Source organism: Primulina tabacum, chromosome 4 (genome assembly GCF_025594145.1).
Source record: "Primulina tabacum isolate GXHZ01 chromosome 4, ASM2559414v2, whole genome shotgun sequence".
Taxonomy (NCBI): Eukaryota; Viridiplantae; Streptophyta; class Magnoliopsida; order Lamiales; family Gesneriaceae; genus Primulina; species Primulina tabacum.
Genome location: NC_134553.1, coordinates 48,965,788 through 48,992,944, shown reverse-complemented (window position 1 = coordinate 48,992,944; position 27,157 = coordinate 48,965,788). Strand labels below are relative to the sequence as shown.

The 27,157-nt window shown below is 39.0% G+C and overlaps 6 protein-coding genes across 8 annotated transcripts; 1 reads left to right on the top strand and 5 right to left on the bottom strand.

The window, feature by feature from the left end:
- Positions 1-124: 124 nt before the first annotated feature.
- Positions 125-3,613, bottom strand: LOC142543692 (protein NETWORKED 3A-like). The gene is made up of 3 exons (XM_075651094.1): positions 3,323-3,613; positions 2,725-2,833; positions 125-1,883 (listed from the first exon to the last, which is right to left on the bottom strand). The coding sequence occupies exons 2-3, from the start codon at positions 2,822-2,824 to the stop codon at positions 1,201-1,203; spliced, it is 783 nt and encodes a 260-aa protein (XP_075507209.1). The 5' UTR covers positions 2,825-2,833; positions 3,323-3,613; the 3' UTR covers positions 125-1,200.
- A 1,848-nt stretch (positions 3,614-5,461) lies between these two features.
- LOC142543691 (tubby-like F-box protein 3) lies at positions 5,462-8,820 on the top strand. The gene is made up of 6 exons (XM_075651093.1): positions 5,462-6,509; positions 6,683-6,776; positions 6,981-7,110; positions 7,185-7,364; positions 7,603-8,086; positions 8,526-8,820. Exons 1-5 carry the CDS (start codon positions 6,159-6,161, stop codon positions 8,078-8,080), a joined length of 1,233 nt encoding a protein of 410 aa, XP_075507208.1. The 5' UTR covers positions 5,462-6,158; the 3' UTR covers positions 8,081-8,086; positions 8,526-8,820.
- A 774-nt stretch (positions 8,821-9,594) lies between these two features.
- LOC142543689 (membrane-anchored ubiquitin-fold protein 3-like) lies at positions 9,595-11,819 on the bottom strand. Of its 2 annotated transcripts, none has more exons than XM_075651092.1 (5): positions 11,601-11,819; positions 11,091-11,220; positions 10,733-10,973; positions 10,145-10,315; positions 9,595-9,845 (listed from the first exon to the last, which is right to left on the bottom strand). In XM_075651092.1, exons 3-5 carry the CDS (start codon positions 10,860-10,862, stop codon positions 9,787-9,789), a joined length of 360 nt encoding a protein of 119 aa, XP_075507207.1. In that variant the 5' UTR covers positions 10,863-10,973; positions 11,091-11,220; positions 11,601-11,819; the 3' UTR covers positions 9,595-9,786. The 2 variants fall into 2 exon arrangements, with proteins under 2 accessions (XP_075507207.1, XP_075507206.1); XM_075651091.1 differs by having other exon boundaries at positions 10,733-10,951.
- Positions 11,820-13,852: 2,033 nt separating this feature from the next.
- Positions 13,853-14,336, bottom strand: LOC142541749 (glutaredoxin-C11-like). The gene has a single exon (XM_075648217.1). It carries the CDS (start codon positions 14,247-14,249, stop codon positions 13,941-13,943), a length of 309 nt encoding a protein of 102 aa, XP_075504332.1. The 5' UTR covers positions 14,250-14,336; the 3' UTR covers positions 13,853-13,940.
- A 2,056-nt stretch (positions 14,337-16,392) lies between these two features.
- On the bottom strand, positions 16,393-26,980 carry LOC142543686 (uncharacterized). 2 transcript variants are annotated; one of them, XM_075651088.1, is made up of 4 exons: positions 18,968-26,980; positions 17,631-17,910; positions 17,478-17,548; positions 16,468-16,601 (listed from the first exon to the last, which is right to left on the bottom strand). In XM_075651088.1, the coding sequence occupies exon 1, from the start codon at positions 25,203-25,205 to the stop codon at positions 23,904-23,906; it is 1,302 nt and encodes a 433-aa protein (XP_075507203.1). In that variant the 5' UTR covers positions 25,206-26,980; the 3' UTR covers positions 16,468-16,601; positions 17,478-17,548; positions 17,631-17,910; positions 18,968-23,903. The 2 variants fall into 2 exon arrangements, with proteins under 2 accessions (XP_075507202.1, XP_075507203.1); XM_075651087.1 differs by lacking the exon at positions 17,478-17,548 and having other exon boundaries at positions 16,393-16,601; positions 17,731-17,910.
- On the bottom strand, positions 16,400-17,943 carry LOC142542091 (uncharacterized). Its single transcript, XM_075648531.1, has 3 exons — positions 17,911-17,943; positions 17,731-17,843; positions 16,400-16,601 (listed from the first exon to the last, which is right to left on the bottom strand). Exons 1-3 carry the CDS (start codon positions 17,941-17,943, stop codon positions 16,400-16,402), a joined length of 348 nt encoding a protein of 115 aa, XP_075504646.1.
- Positions 26,981-27,157: the final 177 nt, after the last annotated feature.

Here is a 27,157-nt window from a genome sequence, read left to right as displayed (position 1 = left end):
GCATTTATTTCAGTAATCTTGCAAAAAGATTTGATCTTTGAGCCAGAGTAACACGAGGCTACTGAATTTCCTTATCATTACTTAAATGGCTTACTCAATTACACAGTTCTTGATCATTCTTGCTCCCCTTTTCATGGCATTTTCACCATCATTTTCAGTACAGAAAGAACTGCCAGTCTCTACAATTTCTGCGGCACCGGCGTTGTTGCCTGATCCCTTCTCCCCATTAGCTGCGCCACCAGCATTGTCTCCTGATATTACTCCTCTCTTTCCTTCCCCTGGTGGCCCTGCGCTTTTCTCCAAGTGACTCTTCACTCCCTATCATACCCTCAAGTCCAAGCCCACCAAATCCTGACGCAATGGAGGCTTCCGGCCCCGAAGTGGCATTCGGTCCAACTGGGACTTTGCCAGATTTCTTCAACATTTCGGCTGAGTGTGCAAGGTTTCTTGAATTCGGCGGTGGTTTTGTGTTTTGTGGCATTCGGGTTCATGGCTAGTGTTTCTTGGTGCTGAGGTGTGAAGTTTTTTCTTTTTCTATTTTTTAAAACCCTTTTCGATATATTTACTTATTTGTGTAGATTTGAATCATTGTTGTTTCCCTGTTTTGTAGTTGTGTTAGTTAATAGAGTTTGCTCGCGGAAATGGGGTATGAGATGTTCCCCGTTTCACTGATGTGAAAGCATGAACAGATATATCTGCACCGTTCAATATTTTTAAAAAATATTTGTTAAATTTTACAAAATTTCTGCACAATTCACAAACTAGAGACCTTAGCTGAGATAACAATTTTATACATTTTGGGTAAAGTATACAATTTTTTACACGATTACAAATAATCTTGAATTCTACCATATGTCAGTAAGCTGGAGTTTAAAGAGTATCGAACCGACTTAACTTGAATCTGATTTCATGGTCGGAAACTTTTGATAAGATCAATGGAATCAATCAGGGTGATGAAGGTCGAATTCTTGGCGCTCGACTGCAACAAAACTTTATATAAGACCTATCAAGAAATTGAACTATTGAAGTGATGATTCATTGATGCAAAACATGAATAGAATGTAAATTAACTTCACACAAAAAAGAATACATATGGCGCACACTACATTGTTGATTGCAGTTCCAAAGGAATTCCTAATATCATACATAATGGTTTGGAATTCCTAATATCATACATAATGGTGAACATAAATACGGACACTAAAGAGCGACTATATTAGCCGGTGTTTTTGCAAATCCATTGAACAATCTTCCAAGGAAATTGCCTTTCGTGTTTTTGAACTCCACGGGGCATTCTTTCTTGGGAGTAGCTCTAGCAGCAACAATCTTCCTTAGCTTCGTATTCTCCTCCCTAAGTGAATCTATAGCTAGACTTAGCTGCCTGATGACCTCCCTTTTCTCTTCATCCTTCTGACTTAGTTGTTTCGTGTTCAACTCTTTCTCTTCTCTAAGTTTCTCCACTTCTGCCCGCAGCCTCATCAGTTCCACGTCCACAGCAACACTCGAAACTTCTTCTGCCTCGGATTCAATATTTTCTTGCACCATTTCTTCTTCTTCTGGATCTTCAACCTCAGATTCATCGGTTTCTTCAGGTCCATACATCTCAGAATAGCTATCGTATGCTTTATCAGTTAGGCTCAGTGATTTTTCTAGACGATATTTGGTGAAACATAATGGAGATGACCATGTAGACTGGAGCCGAGTTCCGGATTCAGGTTTTATGGAATCGTATCGCTCCGCCAGGGAACGATGGTTACGGTAAAAATCCTCAACCATGCTGATGAGTTCAGGTCTTTTCTTGAAGTACATTTCTGAACGTTGGGCGAAAGAATCCGCGTCTTCTTCAATTAGCTTTAGCATCATTTTAGTTTTCTCGTCTAGCTCTGCAAAAAAAGAACATCATGTTACCGGAAAAATATAAATGCTTTGAAAATGTGAAATGTCAGTAAATTTAGGAAGGGTCTAGATGGTCATCGAAGGGAAAGAAAATGTGAAATGTCAGTAAAATTAGGAAGGGTCTAGATGGTCATCGAAGTGAAAGGTGACATCTACCAACAATATACGGGCCTTCTCTGGGATTTTTTACTCTATGTGAAGAATTTCCAGCTGGTATGGATCACACATTCATCTCTCTGCAGTAATAGCGCATGCCATGACCTGAGCATGAGATACGACATGCATTCTAAATCCGCTGGTTACACAGCTTATGAAACGAGGAAATACACATGCAAGCAGACATTCACATACATGAACTAAGATATGTTCAACAAGGAATACTTTAATAAAATAGCAGGCAGTACTCATATACGTAATATCCTACTTTTTAATATTCAACAGCCCTGAATTGATCAAAAAACAAAGAAAGATGGTAAAAGATGATGTGAGGAGAACAGCAATTCCACTCATACAGCCAAGAATTGTATTCCGGATGACAAACGATATCATAGCAGTCAGATTTTAATCCCTGCAGAACAAACCAAACTTGTAGTCACACCCAAAAGAATGCACCTTTTTCTGCTCATCGATGAAATCTTGGAGAGCAACTATAATAAAGCACAACCAAACATTTCATAGCCATTTCACTTCAATATTCTATCATCATCAAGTTCAAGTGTTTAAAAAAGCCTTAACTTTAAAGCCGAATAAATCAAAATCAACAGTCCTAACGTCATCTAAAAACTAAACGAAAGGAACACGAAGGAAAGTTAAAGAGTATGTTTTTACCCGAAAGCGTGGACTGAAGCCACGGGGACCGATTCAGATTAGTCTTGTTGGGACTGTCCAACCACCACCAGTGTGACGACCCCTTGTTCTTCAACTCCATTTTACTTGCCTTCGGAGAAAAATAAGTATTTACCACATAAAAAGAAAGGGCAAAATTTAAAATCACGAGAAAAATCCCAGATTCAAATAAATTTTCTTCTATTCTTGGACTTCTTGTTACTTTTGCGTAAATGAAATTACAAGAAAAATTAATTTATTTCCACACACAGTGAATTCTATAATTAGTAAATACTACGAATTGTGTCACATCGTTAAGAAATTCCTGTATGTATCTCACAATAAGCAGCTGAATCCCATTTCTTCCACACAGTTACACATTCACTGCGTGCCAGGGAGAGAGATACATTAAGCGTACATATATGTATACACACACACTGACACACAATGAGCAGGACAACAAGTCCAAACAAAGCATGTCTCTTCCATTTCACATAATTTTTGTGTCAAAAAGTTTGGATCTTTTATGCACCAACTGCATATTCACATCCAGAAGAATCGAACAAAGGGAAGATGACGAAGAAAAACACACGGGTCTCACCTGAGACAGGAAAACGACGCCGGACCTCGAACGGTTTCGACTCTCTCTCTCTCTCTCTCTCTCTCTCACATACAGTCGAGAGGAAAATGCATCTGGTATACTGAAGGCGGAGAGAAGACGATACAAATTCAAACTCCCATATCCTCGAACCTTGTATACATACTCTCTTCCAAGTATTCCGCCAATAGGCGCCTGCCACGTGCTCCTTTGTTGCTCGAGATTTAAATTTCTACCTCGGATCCTCAGTAAAAACAGCACATGCACATGCGGCGAAATTTTAAATTTTCGATTTTCGATTTTGAATCCCAACAAGACAACAGTGGTGATTTTATATGGTCGAAAGGAAAGGGGGAGCGTATCTTCGTCCATATATGACCAAAAATTAAAAAGGTAATGCAACGGTCGAAAATTAGAAAATTCTTTTCTTTAGATAAATAATATTTGTTTTTTATATTAATTAAATTTTAATTGGGCATGTTATTTTTTTTAATTTAATAATTTGATTTAATTAGTCGAATCGCCCGCACTCCGAATAATTGGGAATACTAAATTGAGATTGAGCTCTACAACTCATTTAATTATTTAGCTATGACCATTATCTACTATTGCATGGTTTCGCTTGGTGATTGAAATAAATAGTATAGAATATGATGGATAATCATATTAAATATGTATGGATAATCGTTTGATAAAATGAGTTATTTTGTGTTTGATATAACTATCGAAATTATTCTTACATCATTTTTTATTGATTTTCCCCTCAACAAAATCTTTTTTATCAATCAACTTCTTTACTAGAAATGTCTAAACAGGCTAATCCGCTACAAACACCACCATTAAGTGGGACGAGGGCGGGCAGCCCACCACCATTAGGCGGGTTAAGAATTTTCCAATCCATTTTGGGTCGCGGTTAGGCGGACTGAACCCCAACCCACCTATATATGTGTATATGTATCAACTAAAAAACCAAAAAAAAAAAAATTTTAAATAGTTCAAAATAATACTTAATAACATTAAGATAAGAAATTAAAATTGCATAAAGCACAATTCGAAAATAATAAATAAATTCAATATTCATCGATCCTTAAACTCTATCATCTTTTGTTCAACCTATTCCCTCTCCAGCTTCATCAATTATTCTAAAAACATTTGATCCTTCGTGGGTAAAGAGAAATGTTTTACTTTATGTGTGTCTCTTACTTTGGGCGGTATGAAAACGTATATTCAGACATAAATTAATAAATCAACTAAACAAATAAAACCCTGATCATAATGGTTAGCCCATCTCAACCCGTTGAGCTCGTCTACAAATGAATTGATATTTCATCAATTCAGCCCGTCTATTTCATATGACGTGACGGACTGACCCGACGAACCTAGCTCATTTTTACAGTCACACATTCAACTTTTTTTCTATAAAAAATCAGAAATTCTTGTATCATTCTTTGTCTCCCCGTAAAATTCAAAAAAATTATTGCTCCTCATTCACATAATACATAAAAAGGGGTATGCATTCTCTCATCGTGGATAAGAAGATTGTAAGCAGTCAAACTTGCAGGTATCCAAGTCTATTCTGTAGCGGTTATTAGAGAAGAAGGTGAAACGAACGTCCCTTTTTAAATTTTTTGAATAAGTGTGGTAAATCTGCATAATTTTAATTTAATTTTGAATATTTATTATCAATTTATTATTTATTTCACTATGATAAATCTCACATTTTCCATGTAAAATAGATCTTCTAACAAATGAAAAGTTTGACTAAAACTATCTTGTATTTCTTAAAACTTACCGACTTTATTATCAAAATAAAAAATATATAATATAATTGAAGCAACCAAACAAAATTTCTATTTTTAATAAATGAAAGGCAGAAAGTTGATTGAGACCGTCTCATGAGTCTTATTTTGTGAGCTGGATCTCTTATTTGGATAATCAATGAAAAAATATTACTTTTTATGCTAAAAGTATTACTTTTATTGTGAATATCGGTAAGATTGACATGTCTCACAGATAAAGATATGTAAAATCGTCTCGCAAGAGACCTACCCTAGATAGAAAGTTTGACTAAAACTAAATTTGACCCGATTAATATATACCGACCCGAGGAGGATTCGAGAACCGAAAGAGACGCTTTCAGTGTTATTCCCTGTCGCGGAAAAAACGTGATTGTATAAACTGCAAAATTGATATGACGAAATTCGCCAAACCCTAATCATCCCCTTTTTTTCCTCTTCGCCACACAATCCCCGATTTGTTAATTGAAGAGTTCTGATGAGTCTGAACATGGGTTTTACACGTTAACTCCATAATCGGTCTATTTTTCGTTCTGGGTCCTCTCTTTTTTTATTTTGTACGAGCGTCGGTGTTTTTGGTTGGTTAACTATGTGAAATTGTTTCTGTTGGAAGGATCAGTTATGCTGGTTCGTGGTGGATTTGTCAATATTATGTGATCTGGGGTTTTTGTGATCGCTAGATTTATTCGTGTGTATATTTGATTTTAGTGTCTTTAATTTTTGGGGTAATCGTTGGATTTTATCTTTGGAATTTTGTGTAAATGTTTCTTGTCAGCCGATGGTTTCTTTGTATAATTTGGAGGGTAGCATAAAGCTAGCTGTATTTATTGGTGTTGAAACAGAATTAGGTGAAGCATGTTTTCCCGCAGCTTCATTTCTTGATGTTAAAGGATATATGTTTACTGGAGTTTACCGGGCATTATGATTTTGATGATTGAAAATTTAAAGATTTGTCTCTCTGGATATGTGATTAGTTGCAATTGCCCGTGATTGAAAGAGAAATAGTTGGTTTAGTATATACTTAATCAGTTAATTGGTTAATCATGTCATTTAAGAGTATAATTCAAGACATGAGAGGTGAGTTTGGGAGCATATCTAGGAAGGGTTTCGATGGGAGGTTCAGTCATGGGTTGAGGTCAAGGTCTCATCGAGTAACCGAGGATTCTTCAGTGGCTGTTTTGGATGCTTTGAAGCAGAGCTGTTGGGCCAATATGCCACCAGAACTCTTGAGGGATGTGCTGATAAGGATGGAGAAGTCGGAGTGTGCATGGCCCTCGAGAAAGAATGTGATTGCTTGTGCAGGTGTTTGTAGGAGCTGGAGGGAAGTAATGAAAGAAATTGTCAGAAACCTAGAAGTCTCTGGCAGTGTGACATTCCCCATTTCCCTGAAACAAGTATTTTTTCATCACTCTTTAGTGTCCTCCACCTTTACAGTTAGATTTAAGAAAGTAATGTAATGCAGACAATTAATTACTCAGCTGTTGGGCGTATTTGCATCAGCATGTATTCTTGATATTCTCTTCCCTCTCTAGCACTAGCTGAGAAAGTTTTTGCTTGTTCTCTGCAGCCTGGTCCAAGAAATACCTTAATTAATTGTTTCATAAAGCGGAACCGCGGAACTCATACATATCACCTTTACCTCAATTTGAGTAAGGTAAGTTGCCATATGTTTTAAAGAGTGATTTTCGTATTTGAAGTCTTAACATTATTTATCTTTGTTTGCTTTCATATTTTAAGTCATGAATATGTTTCCACAAACCATTTTATCTTATTATAATTAATGTACCCAAGATGGCGGATGGGTTCTTGCTTCAAAAGCTTACTGTATTTATTGTTCCAGTGTTCACCTGTTAATCTTTTGACAGCTTCAAATGATGACGGGAAATTCCTCCTTGCTGCTCGAAGATTCAGACGGCCAACATACACTGACTACATAATATCTCTCAATGCTGATGATATATTTAAAGGCAGCACCAACTATATTGGAAAGTTGAGGTAAACCTTATTTTAAATGCAACTTCGGCTTTTAAAGCTTACAGACTGGAGTCACTCTTATTTGGTGGTGGCAGATCTAATTTTTTTGGGACCAAGTTTATGATCTATGATGCCCAGCCACCAAACGCCGAAGCGAAAGTGACTAAATCTCATTCCTCTAGGTTAGTTGGAATGAGACAAGTATCTCCAAGAGTCCCTGCAGGAAACTATACTGTGGCTCATGTTTCATATGAGTTAAATGTCTTGGGATCGAGGTCAGAAATTTGTCCATGTGTATGAAATTTCTTTTTTAAGTACAAACTTTAGAAATTTAAGCTGAAGTGTCTGGGATTGATTCACTAAGTGAACTGACAAAAGAGAACCACTTTATTGTTTAACATTTTCTGAAGAACGATCTACTTTTCCAAGTATATATTGCTTTGTATCGAAGATGACCGTTGATAAGTTATGACGCTGTTCACTTGCTAATGTTAATAAACACCACTAGTGCAGGGGTCCAAGACGAATGCAGTGTGTCATGGATGCTATACCTGCTTCTGCAACCGATCCAGAAGGTGTAGCTCCCACACCAACTGAATTCTTGCCAGGAAACCTGGATTCCTTTCCTTCCCTTCCATTTTTTAGATCAAAATCATCTCGAGTGGATAGTTTTCGATCTGGGTCTGGACAATTGTCGACACAGAAAAATGAAAAACTTGTTTTGAAAAACAAGACTCCCAGATGGCATGACCAACTCCAGTGCTGGTGTCTCAACTTCAATGGGCGCGTAACCGTGGCCTCGGTGAAGAACTTTCAACTGGTTGCATCGGTTGAGACTGGAACTGGTGTACAAGAGCAGGAGAACGTCATTCTCCAGTTTGGGAAAGTGGGAAAGGATGTCTTCACCATGGACTACCAGTATCCAATCTCTGCTTTCCAGGCATTTGCCATTTGTCTCAGCAGCTTTGACACCAAGATTGCTTGTGAATAACATCAGGTTCTAAGGTCGCCTCAGTTCAGCAATTTTTTTTAACTTTTCCTCCCCCTTCATGAATCATCAAAATATGTGGGGAAGATGAGATGGGTTTTTCTTCTCATCATCATTCTGAGAAGTATTGATCCAAATCCTATCCCAAATGAACAAGGGGCGAAACTGGGAAACCTGATTAATGAGGGCGACATAAGGCTTGGGGATGGAATAGTTTTTTAGAAAAATCAATATAAATTTTCTAATTCTTTTTGCTTGAGGGGGGGAAACACACTGAACAATCGGCGAATAACTAAACACAATACATAGCTGAATGGATAGGTTAAGAATGGTAATACCTCGGCTTGCCATTATCACGTCAATAGTTCAACTTCACTATCCGTTTGTTTAAGTTTACATCAAGGGAACTAGCTGTTAAGATTATCACTCATTCGGTTAAACTTGGCAGGTGCAATTGGAGAATGCTGGGATGTCGCCACGGTTGTCTTCCCAAAAGAAGTCATTAAAGAATTTGAATATATTTGTTACTGCTGCTTGCTTAAACCTTCTCTGGTTTGTCTTTTTTTCCTATTTAGTGTACATAAATATCAGCTCTCGTGATTCTGATCTAACATTTGGAGTCACGTGTTACACTGTGTGACAACTTACAAATGATTTTAGGCTTTGAATAACGTTTTTTACTTGGTTTAATTTGTGGATTTGTTGTCTATGTAACGGTCACCTGGTTTAAGTATTTTGGAGAATTCTCAGATTGTTCAAACATCATATGAAAACATGATCGATTTTTCTTTCATAATCAACTGAAAGAAGAGGAAGAAAATGTTAAATAGCTCGAGGTTATATTGTAAACCATAGCAATGAGGCTCCGTTGTATTTAGTCAGGCATGTTCAGATTACTCAAAATCTGAAATTGATATATGAAAAACTCCTAACTCACCTTACCTTCTCCAATTAGTATATCTTGTGATAACGAATTTTTTAATAAAAAGATGTTAGATAAAATTTAAATACTCATTCGATTGAGAAGCGGATGGGTGGCTAATACCTCACACATACTATGCAATCTGCACTAGAATCGACTCATCGAGTAAGGTAGGTTTATTGAATCGAGATACAAGTGAAAAATTAGAGGCTGGAATCGCTCGACATGGACAAAAATTCAAGAAATACATTATTGAATGATTTATGTATTTCAATAATGTATTGTTAGGGATGTTATAAGAAATGGTCCGTGTTTTCCATTTTCAACGGTGGAAGAAGAATAATATATGGTATGTTTCTAAAATGATTCTTAAACTTATTTACCATACATACATATTTATCATTCATCTCCGTTTATATATATATATATATATAAACTAAAACTCGAGAAAATCTTCACCTCACGAGAGAGAAATTAAGCAGTTTCGTACAATGAATTTGGATGCAGTTTTATTAATTGCTAATGCTGGGCGCAGAAACTAAGGGGCAAGAAATCCATATCCTGTTCAAAAGCAAATATTACAATAATCACCAACTCGAACAAATTTAGATCACAACTAAAAAATGCAACCTTCCAAATCCTAGATGCCAATCAGATGAATCGTTCTTTTAAAAAAAAACACAAAAACAAACCTTCATATTCTTTTTGCAGAGAACTGTTAAAAAAAGGGAAATGCTCTATGCAGTTTGGCCTGATCACTGAGACATATGGTTCAAGATTCTGTGGTCTAAAGGATGGTGCACGAGCATAACATCTGATTTTGTTTATCAGCAGCACTGTTTTTATCTGCATTGCACCCATGACGAATCTGAGTTAGACCATTTTGTAGACTAAATTATATTTGCATCCAAAGAACAATATGTCCACAGATAATATCACGTGAAGTGGATCGATATTTTGATCCTATGAGGGTATTTACCTTTCTAGTTTCAGTGAAAATAAACAATTTGCAGGTCAGTAGCTTGGAATATATCCCACAACCATGCCAATAAAAATTCAACAGGATCTGAATGATATCACATGGATATGATGTATAATGCCAAAATTTTATGCCGAGATTAATGTGTAGAAAAACATAAACACACCTGTTTTTCGTTTAGCAACAGGAGGCTGTACAACCACGTGCATTGTAATAACTCCACCAGGAAGGTCACCAACATGTACTCTTGACTCAGCAAGTGTCTCTCCATCGTCCAAAACTTTTCCCGCATGTATTAGTTTCATATCGTTCACAGACTTTGGTGCCACTGATTTATCTGAATAATAGTAGGGGTTTAGTAAAAATAAAAGAGGACAAAAGGTTGAAAACCAATCAAAGATACATTCAATAGAAGCAGTTCCTAAATGGTCCAAAGAACTTTGTCAATGATATCAGATATACGCATCATATCATACATGTTTTGGACATGTTAGTCAATACAAGGGACCGTGAATTTGCCTATTTTGATTCTGCAAGACCAAAATAATATCCACAAGTATTTTCAACTGAAAATTCAATACAACAAGGAATAAGCCATTGAAGCATAACATGTCCATGAAGCATTATTTGACTACTAATTTCTTTCAGGTTTCATCACAATTAAATCTCAATGCAACTTACAACAGTAGAAACAAGGAGAAAAAGGTAAATACCACAAATTTTTTTCCTTAAAAAGTCATAGCATAACCACAACCTTGAGGCCACTCAGATAGAATCCTTTGCTTGAGAGTTGCAATATTTGTGGACGCTGAGTAGGTTCTATGACCTATATCTGTCCCATCGAAAATTCTGAACTTAAGTTCAAGCTGTTCTCCTTCAGCCATAGCAACCCTTCTTTTGAATATTTTCCAAATACCAAATCAACACCAATCTCAAGTCTTCGGGTAAGAGAATCCGATTCACTGAAATTCACCTGCTCAACAAGAATTTCAGACCTATGGTAACCAATTTCACTATTCATATATCAATAAAATGAAATTTAAACATTCAAACATGATAAAAGATTCCCAATCCCAATTACAAAAACCAAGTACAGTCAAGGTTTTGCGCACCTCCTTCAATCCAAAAAAACCATCAAGAAATTGCAACAGCAACCGTACATCTGAATCATCAACCAGGGGACCAAGGAACCACTTCATAAGATCCCAAAAGCTTCTCTTATCACATAAAATTTTAAAGTACCTGTACCACACATCCAAAAGATAAATACTGTAAAATTTTCCGATCACAAAATAGATAGACCAAAAAAATGCAGATACAGCTCCAAACTACTAAAAAAAACCCTTCAAATTCACCTAATAATATCTGAAAAAACGTAAATTGTCTTAAAATTCCACATCTAAAACAAAATAAAAAATCCCATGTAACCGAAGCTTGCAACCTTAATATCAATCACATCAATTGAATAACTTTCCACTTAAACCAGCACTTGATTTCGATTATTTTCTTTCTCAATTGAACCTAACAATTGGAAATATATATAAAAAAATCAAACGCCAAAACCACAAACAAACACACAGACACATACACAGCACAAAAGAACGAAACATCAAACTATTTACCCAATCTAGAACCCATTCCAGGATAAGGTCAAAGAACATTAAGAGTACAACACAGCCGGAGATAAAGGCGTCGCCGCTAACAATCGCCGATTCGATGCAGAGAGAGAAGGGGAGGGGATTTGGAGGATTTGATTGTGTTAGCTAATCAGTCCCTTTCATACGTCCAAGAACGTTTTGAAGTAATAATGATGATAAATGAATAGCGACTTCAGCGCAAAAACGTTTAAGCCAGACTATTGAATGCGACTTATACTCGTTGGTCCCTTCAGTTGAGTTTACGATTGAAAAATAATTATATTATCTATATTTTTTTATATTATTTTTATATTATATATCTTTTAAGGTACCTCACCTCATTATTCTAAAATTCAAGCATTTTTAGATAATAAATTTGTGAACTAAACACAAAACGAGCGTGAGATTTGAACTATTGTATACGATTTAAAATATTTGATTTTTTACAAAAACATTGTTAGATCTTGACTTAAATTTGATAACATCGAAAGAAAAGTTAGATATTTATTTAAAATTCTTAATAGTTTAAATACACTTTGAACCAACTAACTAGAAAGTGCAAGGATGCAAAGCAAAAAAAGGTAAACGAATCAATCTCATTAGTGAAGGAATGTGACCTCTATTTGAAGTAAGGGTAGGTCTCTTGTGAGACGATCTCACGAATTTTTATCTATGAGACGTGTCAACCATAACGATATTCACAATAAAAAGTAATATTCTTAGCATAAAAAGTAATACTTTTTCATGGATGACCTGAATAATAGATCTGTCTCAAAAAATACGATCCGTGAGACCGTCTCACACAAGTTTTTGTGAAGTATATATATATATATATTCAAATGAAACCCAAGAAAAAGAAAAGGAAACCTAGAAGGATTGAATTCCACAAGAAATATAATAAAAACAAACAACAAATGAAGTAAAATAACGAGTAAAGTTGATGTATGGTTTTTCCAATTAGCTCCTGAAGACCTAAGAATAAAGGTGAAGTAGAAGGCTTATTGTATGTCTTAAAAACGATTGTTGCATCGATTTGGATTCACTGTCTTTACTTTTAAAAGTCACAGTTATTTAAGTCTAGAATGCACTCTAGCTAGGCATCGGCCCTCGGGTTGAGTTAAGATGCAAAGAACCTGCACTCGAGTTCGCCGGGCTACATTGGCTTAATCCCTCAGTTAGTACCATAGACCTGAAAAGAAGTCTCTGTCTCGTTATATATTATACCCATCGAGTTGGGAGCTCTGATCAGTGATCACCTCAATGGCAAATATGAAGAAAATTATGCTTTTTCTTGGTTTTGTTAGTTTGTTTATTTCTTTATATATAGCTGGTTTTTATTTATGTACTGAACTAAGTTTGTGAATCAGGCAATTATCTTATCTTGTCGGGCACTAATTTTGAACAAGTTCGGTTTGGGGTGGAACTATGAATTCATTGGAGGGGATGGAATAGATTTCAACTCATAATGAGTGAAAATGGAAAATGTCTTTATCTTTGTGAAATGTCATGTAATCAATTTCCATGCATTTCCCAACAATAAAATATTTTCTCTTAAATTCCAAAAAATCATGCAACTTCCGAGCAAGACAAGATGGTCGTATTTTACCGAATGTCAAAACTCGTAATCCTGTCGCATTAAGGTATCATATTCTACAGACACCTACAAGGCATATTCTTCCAGTTGTTGGGTCTTACCTTCTCCCGTCGATATTTAATATTCTTCCCGAAAAAAGATTCCGACCGACAAGGCTTTCGGTGCATGGTGAATCTTGGGTTGCCGCCGCCCACAACTAAATTGTGTGCCAAGTAATGAATTGGGCCATCCCATTTTGATAGAGTTAATTGACTTGAATTGATCAAAGAAATTGAATAATTATGTGTGTGTGTGTGTGTGTCAGTAGAAAAATTCAACCTTAAAAACTTATGCATCGATTTCCAAGATTTTGTTTATTCGAAAAGAGTTGATTTGGCGTATTCATTCACACATCACAACGTATGATACAAATTAAATAGTTGCAATCGTGCATCTAAAAACCCAAACAAAGTTGAAGAATTGCACAAAAAGTTGGATATTGTCATTTTAGATAATTCTAACAAATTTCGAACAAAAAGCAAATGTAAAACATTCGGCACATCATTTTCACAAAGTCACAATCTTTATAGCAAAAGTGTCTGAAAATAGACTCAAGCCAAGAAAACATTCCAACAATTAAACAAAAGTCATTTTTTTTAATCACAATTAAGAATTAACCGAGTGGTCAATCAGCGCCTAAACTCCCAAGACTATAGGTCCCGAGTTCGAGTTATGAATCTTTGGCCTAAAGGCTAAAACCAGATGGCCTTAGCATTAATCAGCATTTGCTTTAAAGTTCCATCAACATGAAGGGTGATGACAGCTTTGGTTGTACCAACAAATTGTCCACCAATAAATACAGAAGGGACAGTTGGGTTGCAGCCTAGTCCTCTCAAGGCCAACTCCATCTCCCTCCCGTTTTCATCCTGATCGAGCTCGTGTATTGCAGGGCTCGCGCCTAAGTCGTAGAACAAAGCTTTGATACTGTGACACATGCAACACGAGCTCTTTGTGAAGATGACCACAGCTTTCTGGGAAGCCAAATCTCTGATTCTCTCCATAGGTTTCCAGGACTTTTGCCAAACTTTGGTGGCCAATGTTAGGAAACAAAGAGTTGGTTTGAATTTTGAGGGTGTGTATGTCTGTGTGTTTGAGTCCTTATTTATAGAGGACAGTTGACAGTTATTGGATTATGTTTGTGCATCTTCATTGAAAATGGGGAGTATAAAATTCCTTTTCAAGATACTTGTTTCGGATAAAGATAAATAAAGGGATATAACATCAAAGTCATACAACTCAATTTATTATTATCGAGTTTTTTTTTTTTTTTTTTTTGAAAGTCAAACATGGACCCTAGATATTTGGACAAATGATAACAACGAGTATAATACCCCCACAGCCGACTGTATGGTCTCATTTCACATAATTATTCCAAAAGAAATATGAAGACCCACACCTAAAAGACAATTCTTATTAGCAATATTTTGAAAAACCGATGTTTATGACAATCTATCCCAAAGGAAAAATGCCTTTTCCTGTGTCGAATCTCAACGAAAGCATCAATATCATGCAATGACCCCCAAAGGATAGCCAAATACCAAAGTATCAGCCTGGAAAAACCTTCCTAGCACATGAACCAATCCATAATTTCTGACGAAAGTAATTTGAGATTATAGCAAACTCAACATGTCGATTTATGGGAAAGTTTCTAAAGATTTTTGATGAACATGTTTTGCTTTTCGGCTTGTGAAGCTGGGCATCAAATATCTAATGAAGATAAATATAGACTTTCACATTGATTTTGTGTAAAACATATATACAAACAGATAGTATTAAGTCTTGCTCGCATGCTACTCGTACAACCTAGGCAGCGACGATTTATGCTGGTTCGACATTAGTTTCTGTACATTCGAATCATTATCACACCTAGATTTTTTTTATTAAAAAAGATGATAATAGTTTTGAATGTGTGGAAGAGGCAGAAAGTTTGGGATATATATCCCTTGGTGGTGTGGGAGAAATTCTATCTTTTGTAAACCAATGCTATCATGCCAACGTACCTAGTGTAGCACCAACCAGTTACCATAGATTCACTAAAGTTTACTCAAAATTCAATTTTTTTTAACGAAAATCGAATATTCAGTACTGTATATAAATTCGGATTTCACACAAAGAGATGTAATTACAATTTGACTATTTGAGTGTTTGATACTTTATTCTTCTTCTGGTTTCTGTCGTTGGATGGATTCTTGGCTGATGTGTAAAAATTATTATGATAAGAACTTATCCAATTCAATGCAACTTTAGAATCTGACTCATGGATCATACCTTTTCATTATATCCCAGTAAAAAAGAAACAAGAAATCTGAGCTAAAAAAAACATTTTCAAGAGAATGCTTCGTATATTAGTATTTAGTCATGCAGCAAAGCAGAAAGAAATTAGCTGATAAAGTGATAATAACTGTACCACAAGCTTTTGTAAGGATGACAATGTAATAGAATATAAATTGACTCAGCTAAATATATCTATCGTGTCAGGGGCGCTGGAGCGGACTCGATGGGGCATGCAAGGCCTGTCTTATCAACAAAAAAACACGAGTAATTTTTGTAAAAAAATTAAATGTACCCCCAAAAATTCCAATAAAATGAGCATATTATATGTCATCTCTAGCATCACAATTTGGTTCATTTATCTTCTCAGGATTCCCGTGTCCATCCACGCCAATCAAGCGTGTCCGAAACAGAACAACACGAGACAGACAGATGCCAACCTTTGTGGTACTTTTTGGATCTTAGAGACATAACATTGCCATTCTTGGTCCTTATCTCTATTATGTTCATATGTTACCATATTTCTTTCAACAATCAAACACTTAGGCTCCTAGAACCGTGGCTATAATCGATCTGAGTTGCTTGCAAGCAGAGCTCAACTTGAGCACTAATTTTCTCAGGCTCGAGTACTTGATTTTAGAGATTTTTTTTTCACTTTTAATTTCTACTATTTTTTATAATTTTTTTATCAATTATGCTTAATAAATCGTAAATCACGTACTTAAATATTCATTCTAAATCAAGAAAACTTACCATGCATTTGTTCTGTATTTCTAAGGAATCAAATGTCATTCAACTTAAGCAGAATCGTGCATACAAAATTGGGAGGTACTTACAAGTTGCACCATTTCACAAAGGATAAAACAATTTTCTGGGGAAATTACATTTTGTCATGGCTTGTGAAGTCTCTCAAGAAAGGGCTGTTTCGCTCAACATAAGCATTTCTTCGCCAGTTTTCCACCGCTTGGTTCACAGTTGATTTGGCTTTGTTAATCTCCTCAGCAGTAAACTTGTGTTCTATAATTCCCAATGGTCCAGGTTGCAGCACATTAACAACAGTTTCCATTTCCTGCTCCAACTGCCTGCATAAAGAAGAAACGAAGAATGTGTTACTTGTCCCAACATGAGGACTGAAATCTTGTTGATGTACCATACAACATAGGTTATAACTTGTGGTAATGATATCATTCAACTATTCAAATATTTTTAACCATATGAAAATCAACAATTCATGCGTTATACTTCGATCGTTGTGCCAACAATAGTTTCAACTTGCAATTTGTAGAAATTAAATACCTAATCTCGGCTTTGATATTAATTAAAGAACCTAACGTCTGTCCTTAAACTAAAAATTATTATAACTGATAGTTATGGGTGCATCTCAAATCTTTTAACATGTAATGCAACTCAAACACCACGTTTGATCTTTATGCCATATAGGAAACCATGCAGCAACATTTAAAATATTAAGGAGTTTTTATTCCTTCTATTACTGAAATTTACTCAAGCCCCATGTATCTCAACATCATGGCAATAAACCACAAAGAATGTCCGGTTAAGTATAGTTTTGGAAAATCGTAGCACCTTCCCGGACACATGGAGTAGAACTACATATAGGGCAATCTTTTTTGAACATCAAACACTAGCAAATATGAAATATACATGGAGATGCAGGAAAAGTTCCCCCTTCAAGCAATTCACAGCCATGATAACAGTTAGAGCTTAGAATCAAAGAAATTAGCTGGCGAGGTAGCATTTTCAGGCATTTGACTGGCCGATCTCACAATTCTGTTTTCCTGAGCTTCTCAGTGAAGATTTCTACTCAAAAGAACCAGTAACACTCGTGCACGTAAAATTCCAAATTCAACTTTTTTAAAACTACACTATGAATGTAGAACTCTTTCAATGCAATTACAGTTCCATCCAAGAATTCCAAGTAAAAACCATCTTGTACTAACCTGAACCTACGCGAGCATCGTCCTTTCAGTGACTATAAAATTGGTTACAAGATCTCAAAAGTACCATTGAGCTACTACATACGCATCAATCAACTACCATGATCGCAAATCGAATAAAAAATGCCAGATAATAAACAAATATCAATATTTAACCTTCGAATACGTAATCCAAGAAAATTGAACCGGATTCATGGAAGAAGAATAGCAGAAATTTCAATCACTTGCACAAATCAACACATGCAAATTATAGAACCTGAAGAATCTCGAGAATGGTAAAGATCGTCCCAGCGATGGTACAGATGGAGCCATAGCAACACACTTGCAGGCTTGCAGCCTAAATTTCACACCAATTTGCTCATTGCCACCCTAGAGGACCGAAACCATTTCCTCTTAATTTACTGAATGCGCTTTTTAAAAGCGTTTGGTTGCACACCTGTGAATCCACGAGTTTTCTTAAATTATTCATTTGTTTCTAACTTTAATAACCATGGGTAAGCTATCAAATTATTATTAATATTATTATTGTTTTTTGAGTAATCAATGAAATAATTTTCCAAACGTTCAAAAATCTCCGCGAAATAAAATCTTTCAATCTGTTTTAAATTTTATTTTAAGTCATCCATGAGTTATAACGTGATAAATTATTATTTATTTATTTTTTGAGTTGAGAGAGGAATTTTTAACAACTGTATCTCATATTCGAGATATCGTCCAAAATCTGAGATATTGATATCAGATGTATTATTTATTGGTCATCGGCGCATCTACGGAAGTGATAAAGTTTAATATAAACATTTGAGGTTGATCGAGGGAAAGAGCATATGCCATACATTAACATCATAGAGTTTAGGCATAAATTTCTCCAAGAATGAGTCTCCAAAGGTTGCAAAAAGGTACCCGTTTTAGCTTTCTTCGGCAATCAAATCCCAGGATGACAAAACCCTAATGACAGTACATCTGGGAATTACCCTGTTTTCCAAATTATAAAGCAGAATTGCTGGGCAACTTACAAGCATTCCGGGACTCCCACCCCATCTTGTTAACAAGAAAATCCATAGTTCTAGAGATCTTATTTTGAGACATGATCATGCAATTAGGATGCCTCCTCAAGGCCAAGTAGATATCATCTCTTGACCATCCCCAGCTACTGTAAGTGTAGTAACACTGATCCCAAATCCCTCTATCCAAAGAATATTTCTTTATATGAGAACATGAAAAGAATATTTGGCTCTCCGAGAGCCATTGGATCTACAATGGAGGTAATACCACGCTATAGCTTCAAACTAACCAAATATGTATCCAAGGTTTCAAACTTGTGTCAGGGTCGTAAATTATATTTGGTAGTAAATTTACATTATCCATAAAATAAATTTCATAGATTAATACACAACATATTGAGAATACCAAGACAAATATAAGTTTGGGTAACTTTAAAGCTTGAATTTTGAGCCGCTAAGTATAGCTCTTTGGCAAATAAAATTACATTATACCTTAAGTAGGAGACTATCAACCTCACTTTTACTCCATTTCCTATGGTCTTGAATTAGGCACCATCAATTTCCTTGTTCTCTATAGGCTTCAAGCGATTGTACAAAATCAAGGACATGAAAGATAAGAAAATAACATCCCGGGGGAGATAGAGTTTGTGGTGGGTTCTTCACGTGTTCGAGATTCGAGATCATGACAAAGGTATCAGAGTCGATCCCCATGACAGTATCGAAGCCAAATACTCACTCTACGGTACAGAGTCTGTACCATCTTATTTCAAAGAACCAGCTAGAATCACATGCTGCAAATTTTAAATTCATTTATACTAGTAGACTTGATCTTCAAACACTCAGTTTTTACCACACTAGTAAACTTCAACTACTCAAGAAACAATGTTTCAAGAATTATTTTCAGGTATTGTCATAAATATCTCAATGGCACCTGACATGGAAAAGAAATAGATACAAGTTACAGAACAATCACAAATTTTTGCGTCATAATTCACCACTTCCCTTCCCTTCATAAATATCGAGTAGTCGAGGCAGCTCGATTAAGTATCGATTCACGTATTTTTCCAGGAATTGCTTCTCGGCAGGGCACATTGCACTAGCCAAGCTCCAACCATCCTTGACAAAACCATTCAAGAACAAGTGATGGAGAACAGAGTACCTCGGAATTATTCTCTTCTCCATACTGTAAAATATAAGATAAGGCGTTTGAGCAATCGATCTGGAGTCACGCCCCATTTTGTTAACAACAAAATCCAAGAATCTAGAGATTTTCTCCTCGGATAAGACCATACATTGAGGTTGTTTCCTAAATGCCATATATATGTCATCCTTGGACCAACCCCAATTAGTATAAGTCTTGTAGCATCTCTCCCAGACATCTTTACCACCCTTCCATGCTCGGCAATGTATCGCCAGAACAAAAGCTGTTTTCAATGGATTAATACCCATTTCAATAACCTCAGAAACAATTTTCTTGAATGATTCATGCTTCTGGGTGAAAACATGAGGATAATGAAACAGAACAAACTCGATACAGCGTTGGGGCACTCCGAGTTCCCTCAATAAAGCAAAATTCTGAATGATTTTTTTATCAAGACCATGATCGAAAATCCAAGACCCCCGCCTAAAAAGAATACCAACTTTTCTAGATCCAACTACATCCTTGAGGTATTCAAAAACGGGAACCAACTGCTTCTCCACACTTCTTGTCAAGTACCTAGGGTGCTTTACAATGGCTTCCACCAAATCGGCTTCGGAAATCCCGGTAGAATGTAAGAAAAACTCAATCTTTGGCAAAAAGGACTTTTCAGGATTGGATAGCAGAATAAGGGGTCGCCTAGAAACCAGCTCAGCGATTTGAGTTTTGCCAAATCCATGATTTTCAAGAATACCCAATACATTATTTGCTCTGTCTTGGCTATCAAAATGCACCTTACCCGAAGCAGAAACAGCCTTCTCCCTAGACAGGCCGCATGAGTTCATCAAGTACGAGATTACATACTCTTTTTCAGGCGCTACTTTCTTGGAGGAAACCTGTTCACTATTGCACGGAGAAGTTCCAGCTCCCCAGTTCGCGAGTGATCGTATACCATTTTCAAGACTGCAGAAATTGGCCAAGGCTTGTGATACTCACGGGAAATTTAGGGTCCGCTCCCAGCAAGTGTCACTAGTGCAGACGCAGGGTTTTGAAATTGTCCTGAGCCTGAAATCACGAAAAAGACCGTTAAAGGGGGCCAGGAGGGTGTCCTGGCGTAGCCACTCCGACTCTCAAGTCAGTGACTGAGGATATATAGGGGGAGCAGCTAAGGGTGCTGCTGAAAACAATATAGTGAATCCAATATCATACGCTCAAACCTGGTATTTATAAGAGAATACATGGGCCCTTGATGGGCCTGTCTTCCATTTGGGCTAGGGATGGGCCAGGGATAATGGGCTCATCCATGGGATATCACCAGTCTCCCCCTCCTGAGTCGAAATGAATCGCAGGTTCGAAGTTCGATTAGTCGTGCTGTCCTCGGGTTACCGGGTGCGAGTTGTGCATTATCTTCCAGTCTTTCGTCAGTCCCCAAAAATTTGGAAACAAATCAAATCGTAATCCTAGCACCGCTTCATCATCACCTCGCCATCACCCGAGCCTACCGCTTCACCCCGCGCGCCGGCCCTGCCTCGCCCAAGCTACTGCTCCACCATCGCCTCACCCGGCGCACCTCCTGCTCGCCCAAAGCTTCACCCCCGCTCGCCCGGCGCACCTCCTGCTCGCCCAAGCGCCACGCTCGCCCAAAGCTTCACCCCCGCTCCCCCGGCGCACCTCCTGCTCGCCCAAGCGCCACGCTCGCCCAAGCTTCACCCCAGCTCGCCCGGCGCACCTCATGCATGCCCAAGCGCCACGCTCGTCCAAGCTTCACCCCAGCTCGCCCGGCGCACCTCATGCTCGTCCAAGCGCCACGCTCGCCCAAGCTTCACCCCAGCTCGCCCGGCGCACCTCCTGCTCGCCCAAGCGCCACGCTCGCCCAAGCTTCACCCCAGCTCGCCCGCTCTCGGCGCAGCGGTCGCCCAGCACCGCGCGCAGACGCTCGCCCGGCGCCATGCTCGCCCAAGCTCGCCCCGCGCCGCGCATCCTGCTCGCCCGAGCTTCACCCCAGCTCGCCCGGTGCACCTCCTGCTCGCCCAAGCGCCACGCTCGCCCGCCTTCTGCTCTCGCCATCGCCTGCCGCGCTTCACCCTCGCCCTCTCGACGCTCGTCTGCCATCACGCCGCATTCACGCCCAAGCACCTTCTTCGCTCTCGCACGCTCGCCCAACCAGCGCACGCTCGCCCATCACACCTGCTGCGTGCTCGCCCCGCTCCCTTCACCTGCTCGCCCCATCCCCTTGTCAAGTCGACCTGCCGAACGCACGCTCGCCCGAGCACTCGTCCAGTACGTTGAGAATTTTGATATATTGCCTTGCGAATGGTTGTGTGATTTCTGAAAAATTTTTATGGGGGCGTTGCCCCCACACCCCCACGACCTGACCGGGCAGGTCGAACCACGTAATTTTCGCAGCGGCAAACATTGTTCGTTAACGAAAAACGAAATAAATTTTTCTAACACAGTATGCCCTCGTCGCCCCTATCTTCAAGGTCCTCTACTAAGCTTTTGAAGGGAAATAGTTTCCACTTCCCCGTGCCCTTGACTCCTCTGCTAACATAGTTCATAGCAGGAAAATAAAATTCAACACCTCCACCCTCTAACTCCTCTGCTAGGTGACGCCATAGCATGAAAATAAAATTCAACACCTCCACCCTCTAACTCCTCTGCTAGGCGATGCCTTAGCAGGAAAATAAAATTCAACGCACCCACCCTCTAACTCCTCTGCTAGGTGATGCCTCAGCAGAAAAATAAAATCAACACATCCACCCTCTAACTCCTCTACTAAGCCGGGCCTTAGCAGGAAAAATCAAACTCTTACCTCATCATCTCATAACTCCTCTGCTAAGCCGGGCCTTAGCAGGAAAATAAAATCAACACCTCCACCCTCTAACTCCTCTGCTAAGCCAGGCCTTAGCAGGAAAATAAAAATTCAACACATCCACACTCTAACTCCTCTGCTAAGCCGGGCCTTAGCAGGAAAATAAAAATTCAACACCTCCACACTCTAACTCCTCTGCTAAGCCGGGCCTTAGCAGGAAAATAAAAATTCACCACCACCACACTCTAACTCCTCTGCTAAGCCGGGCCTTAGCAGGAAAATAAAAATTCACCACCACCGCCCTCTAACTCCTCTACTAGGCAATGCCTTAGCAGGAAAATAAAAATTCACCACCTTCATCCTCTAACTCCTCTGCTAAGCTGGGCCTTAGCAGGAAAATAAAAATTCAACACCTCCACACTCTAACTCCTCTGATAAGCCGGGCCTTAGAAGGAAAATAAAAATTCACCACCCCCGCCCTCTAACTCCTCTACTAGGCAATGCCTTAGAAGGAAAATAAAAATTCACCACCTTCATCCTCTAACTCCTCTGCTAAGCCGGGCCTTAGCAGAAAAATAAAAATTCAACACCTCCACATTCTAACTCCTCTGCTAAACCGGGCCTTAGCAGGAAAATAAAAATTCAACACCTTCATCCTCTAACTCCTCTGCTAAGCCGAGCCTTAGCAGGAAAATAAAGATTCAACGTCTCCACCCTCTAACTCCTCCACCCTCTAACTCCTCTGCTAGGTGATACCTTAGCAGGAGAATGAAAATTCAACGCCCCCACCCTCTAACTCCTCTGCTAGATGATATCTTAGCAGAAAAATAAAAATTTTCTTCTACACGCTGCTCCTCTACTAGGCGATGCCTTAGTAGGAAAATAAAATTTTTCTTCTACACGCTGCTCCTCTACTAGGCGATGCAAAATAAAATTTTTCTTCTACACGCTGCTCCTCTACTAGACGATGCCTTAGTAGGAAAATAAAAGTTCTCTTCCACCCCAACTCTGCTCCTCTGCTAGGCGATGACTTAGCAGGAAAATAAAATCTCTCTTCCACCCCAACTCTGCTCCTCTGCTAGGCGATGTCTTAGCAGGAAAATAAAATCTTTCTTCCACCCCAACTCTGCTCCTCTGCTAGGCGATGCCTTAGCAGGAAAATAAAATCTTTCTTCCACCCCAACTCTGCTCCTTTGCTAGGCGATGCCTTAGCAGGAAAATAAAATTTATTTCATCCTCACAATACAACAACATCCATGAACTTAATATAAGAACTTGGTTTTATTGAATTTCAACTGATTACATGGGAAAATGCAAAGATGAAATACATCAACAATAAATTCAAGAGTAATATTTTCTGAGGTGGTAAGCACTTCAGGCTCTCTTTGAAGTCTTGCCCTGCGCTTTCTCCAACTTTTATGCTCCTCCTATACCTTCACAGGACAAAGTTACCCACTTAGAAGCTTCTTCGAATGACTCTACAACTGCAAGACTGAGCTCAAGCTTCCATGCGAATGCTCGTGACCTCTCTTTTCTTCTTCCTTCACGATTCTTTCATAACAACGACGTGCGACTTTTTGGTCCCCGCACAGGACTCCAACTCCTTTTCCCACAGGAAACTTAAGCTTTTGATGATAACTGGAAGCTACTGCTCTAAAATCCTTCAGGGCTGGTCGTCCTAGAATTCCATTATACGCTGACGGGGTATCTACTACAGTGAAGGCTATCATCTTTGTTACCCGCCGAGAATCAGTCCCCAAGGATAGGGGAAGAACAATCTGACCCAAAGGCAAGATGACGTGTTCTGCAAACCCATATAGCGGGGTGGATATCGGCTCAAACTCAAATCCTCCCATCTTCATTCGATCCAACGTGCTCTTGAACATGACGTTCACAGAGCTTCCATTATCAATAAATATTCTCGCCACATCATAATTGGCAATGGTGGTCGTTACCACCAAGGCATCGTTATGTGGAGTCACAACGCCTCGGAGGTCTTCCAGCCCAAAGCTGATGACGGGGTCTTGTGGTAAGTCTGCACCCCTAAATATCTCAAAGTTCTCCAACCTTCTCCCATGTGCCTTCCGAGCTCGCCCAGAGTCTCCATCAGTAGCACCCCCTGAGATCATATGAATCATTCCTCTCGCAGGGTGGTTATCCTCATTCATTCCCCTCCTCGGTTCGACGAGCTCCTGAGAGACATCTTGACATCGACCTTCCCCTCTCTGCTCCCCGATCCTCTGATTTATCCATGGAGGGCCTTGACCACGCCTAGGGGGCGAGCGAGACCTTTGTCGACTCCTGAATGAGGATCCTTCTCGTCTATCCCGTGAAGGCAATCTAGCACTGCACCCAACCCTTCGCGACTTCTCCCACCTCCCCGCGGGCTCCCTCACCTCCATCACCTCGTCCCGACTCCTATCCAGGGAAACATGGGATGAGAATTGTCTTCTACTACTAGTTCTGTCTTCCTCTCTTTTCCCCGCACCCCTCTTCCTTCCTCCTTTCTCCGCTCCCTCAACTCTACTTCCTCCGGGCCATTTCTCCATCCTTCTGTACCGTTGGGCATCTTCCAAGTTTACATATTTCTCAGCTCGAGCCAACAGATCATCATAGCTCAACGGAGGCTTCTTGACCAGCGACTTGAAAAACTCCCCTCCCCTCAGTCCTTGTGTGAAGGCACTTATCATGATGTCAGGGATAGCCGCTGGTATTTCCAGCGCTGCACTGTTGAAACGCTGGACAAATTCTCGCAAAGTTTCATTCTCTTGCTGTTTCATCACGAACAGGCTCAAATAATTTTTCTGTGCCTCTTGCTGCTAGCAAATCGGTGCAAGAAGGCAACTGAGAAGTCCTGAAAAGAACGTATAGAGCTGGGCTGCAAAGTGTTAAACCACTGCTGGGCTGACCTCACCAACGTGCCCAGAAACACCCTGCACCTGACTCCATCCGAATATAGGTGCAACAGAGACGCATTCTCAAACCTCCCCAAGTGTTCCTCGGGGTCAGTATGTCCATCGTACTCTCCCACATTCGACTGTCGAAAATTTGGAGGAAGCCCTTCTTCTAAAATGGTTAGTGAAAAAGGACTTCCTCTCTTGGGTGTCGGCGCTCTGCTCCCCAACTGCTGCCTCAACATCTGTATTTCTTTCCACATCTCCTCTATCTCCGGATTCTCCTCACTTCGGAGGGGTCGCGTCTCTCCCCCCTACTCTGACTGCCCTCCACATTCTCCTCTTGCTCCTGGCGAGCGGCTTGCTCTTCTACAAACATAGACTCTTTATTCCTCTTCATTGCCTCATCCACTGTCCGGGTGATAAATTGGCCCAACTGTTCCAAAGTCAAGTTCCCAACATTCTCATTGGGATGGGTTTGCTCGACCCTTGTATCCTGAAGGGGCTGCTCGGTTCTTGTCTCTAGACGAGGTTGTTCCTGTCTCGTCTCGAGACGCGGTTGTTCCTGTCTTGTCTCGACATGAGACTGTTCGGGTCCCCCTTGGGGACGCGATGATGCTGAGGTAGCTCTTCTACTTCCTTTCCTGCCTACCATCTCTACGTCTCAACTCAAGTTTTCCCACAGACGGTGCCAAGTGATACTCACGAGAAATTTAGGGTCCGCTCCCAGCAAGTGTCACTAGTGCAGACGCAGGGTTTTGAAATTGTTCTGAGCCTGAAATCACGAAAAAGACCGTTAAAGGGGGCCAGGAGGGTGTCCTGGCGTAGCCCCTCCGACGCTCAAGTCAGTGACTGAGGATATATAGGGGGAGCAGCTAAGGGTGCTGCTGAAAACAATATAGTGAATCCAATATCATACGCTCAAACCTGGTATTTATAAGAGAATACATGGGCCCTTGATAGGGCGTTCTAACATGGCCCTAACATGTCCTAGTACATGTCCATATGCAGCCTCGAGCCCCTGGAACGATCCATCCCTGAAATCGAAACAAAACATACCAATCGTGAAGCATGGAAGTCGATAAAAAAAATCTGTGCAGAATTTTCGTTTCTTGTCTACTGAAAATTTCGGTTTTTGAAATGATAAATCTTGATCATATACTGAAAAATAAATGATAATATGACTTGATTGAGGTTTTGAAAGAATCTAGACATGCCTGGTTATCGTTTGAAATGAAAACGAAAAGAAGAGACGAGACGGCGCGGAGGAGACGGAGTTGCTTGCTTTTCTTCCTTCCTAAGCTCTCGATTTTTCTCTCTATTATTTCTAGCTATGCCTCACGTATTTTACACTGAAAAGAGGTCTGATTTTCGGTGGTGATGGAGGGGGAGTGATGGTTATGAAGGTGATATGAAAACTTTTGAAAAATTAAATGATTAAAATTCAAAATTTAAACAGAAAAATAATCATTTTACCACAAATTAAATTAGCTATTATAATTTTAATTATATTAAATAAATTATATCAATTTAATATAATGAAGATATAAAATAAGATAAATAAAAAGTTAAAACTTGTGTGAGACGGTCTCACGAGTCATATTTTATGAGACGGATCTTTATTTTAGTCATCCATGAAAAAGTATTATTTTTTGTACTAAGATTATTAATTTTTATTATGAATATCGGAAAATTGACTCGTTTCACATATAAAAATTCGTGAGACCGTTTCACAAAAGACATACTCAAATAAAAAATACGGGGATTAAGATAATAAAATAGCAATGCTCGTATTCGTATTATTTGTATCAATATGGTAGATATTATTCAGATGGAAT

Coding starts and splice junctions, on each gene's coding strand:
- LOC142543692 (XM_075651094.1), bottom strand. CDS start 2,824: ATGGAGTTGAAGAACAAGGGGTCGTCACACTGGTGGTGGTTGGACAGT. Junction 1,884..2,724: donor GCTTCAGTCCACGCTTTCGG/GTAAAAACATAC, acceptor CTTTTTTTGCAG/AGCTAGACGAGAAAACTAAA.
- LOC142543691 (XM_075651093.1), top strand. CDS start 6,159: ATGTCATTTAAGAGTATAATTCAAGACATGAGAGGTGAGTTTGGGAGC. Junction 6,510..6,682: donor TCCCCATTTCCCTGAAACAA/GTATTTTTTCAT, acceptor TGTTCTCTGCAG/CCTGGTCCAAGAAATACCTT. Junction 7,365..7,602: donor TTAAATGTCTTGGGATCGAG/GTCAGAAATTTG, acceptor CCACTAGTGCAG/GGGTCCAAGACGAATGCAGT.
- LOC142543689 (XM_075651092.1), bottom strand. CDS start 10,862: ATGGCTGAAGGAGAACAGCTTGAACTTAAGTTCAGAATTTTCGATGGG. Junction 10,316..10,732: donor TCTATCTGAGTGGCCTCAAG/GTTGTGGTTATG, acceptor ACTATTATTCAG/ATAAATCAGTGGCACCAAAG. Junction 9,846..10,144: donor TGTTGCTAAACGAAAAACAG/GTGTGTTTATGT, acceptor GGTGCAATGCAG/ATAAAAACAGTGCTGCTGAT.
- LOC142541749 (XM_075648217.1), bottom strand. CDS start 14,249: ATGGAGAGAATCAGAGATTTGGCTTCCCAGAAAGCTGTGGTCATCTTC.
- LOC142542091 (XM_075648531.1), bottom strand. CDS start 17,943: ATGAATAATTTAAGAAAACTCGTGGATTCACAG. Junction 17,844..17,910: donor GAAAACTCGTGGATTCACAG/GTGTGCAACCAA, acceptor TCGGTCCTCTAG/GGTGGCAATGAGCAAATTGG. Junction 16,602..17,730: donor CCATTCTCGAGATTCTTCAG/GTTCTATAATTT, acceptor TTCTTTATGCAG/GCAGTTGGAGCAGGAAATGG.
- LOC142543686 (XM_075651087.1), bottom strand. CDS start 25,205: ATGAAACAGCAAGAGAATGAAACTTTGCGAGAATTTGTCCAGCGTTTC.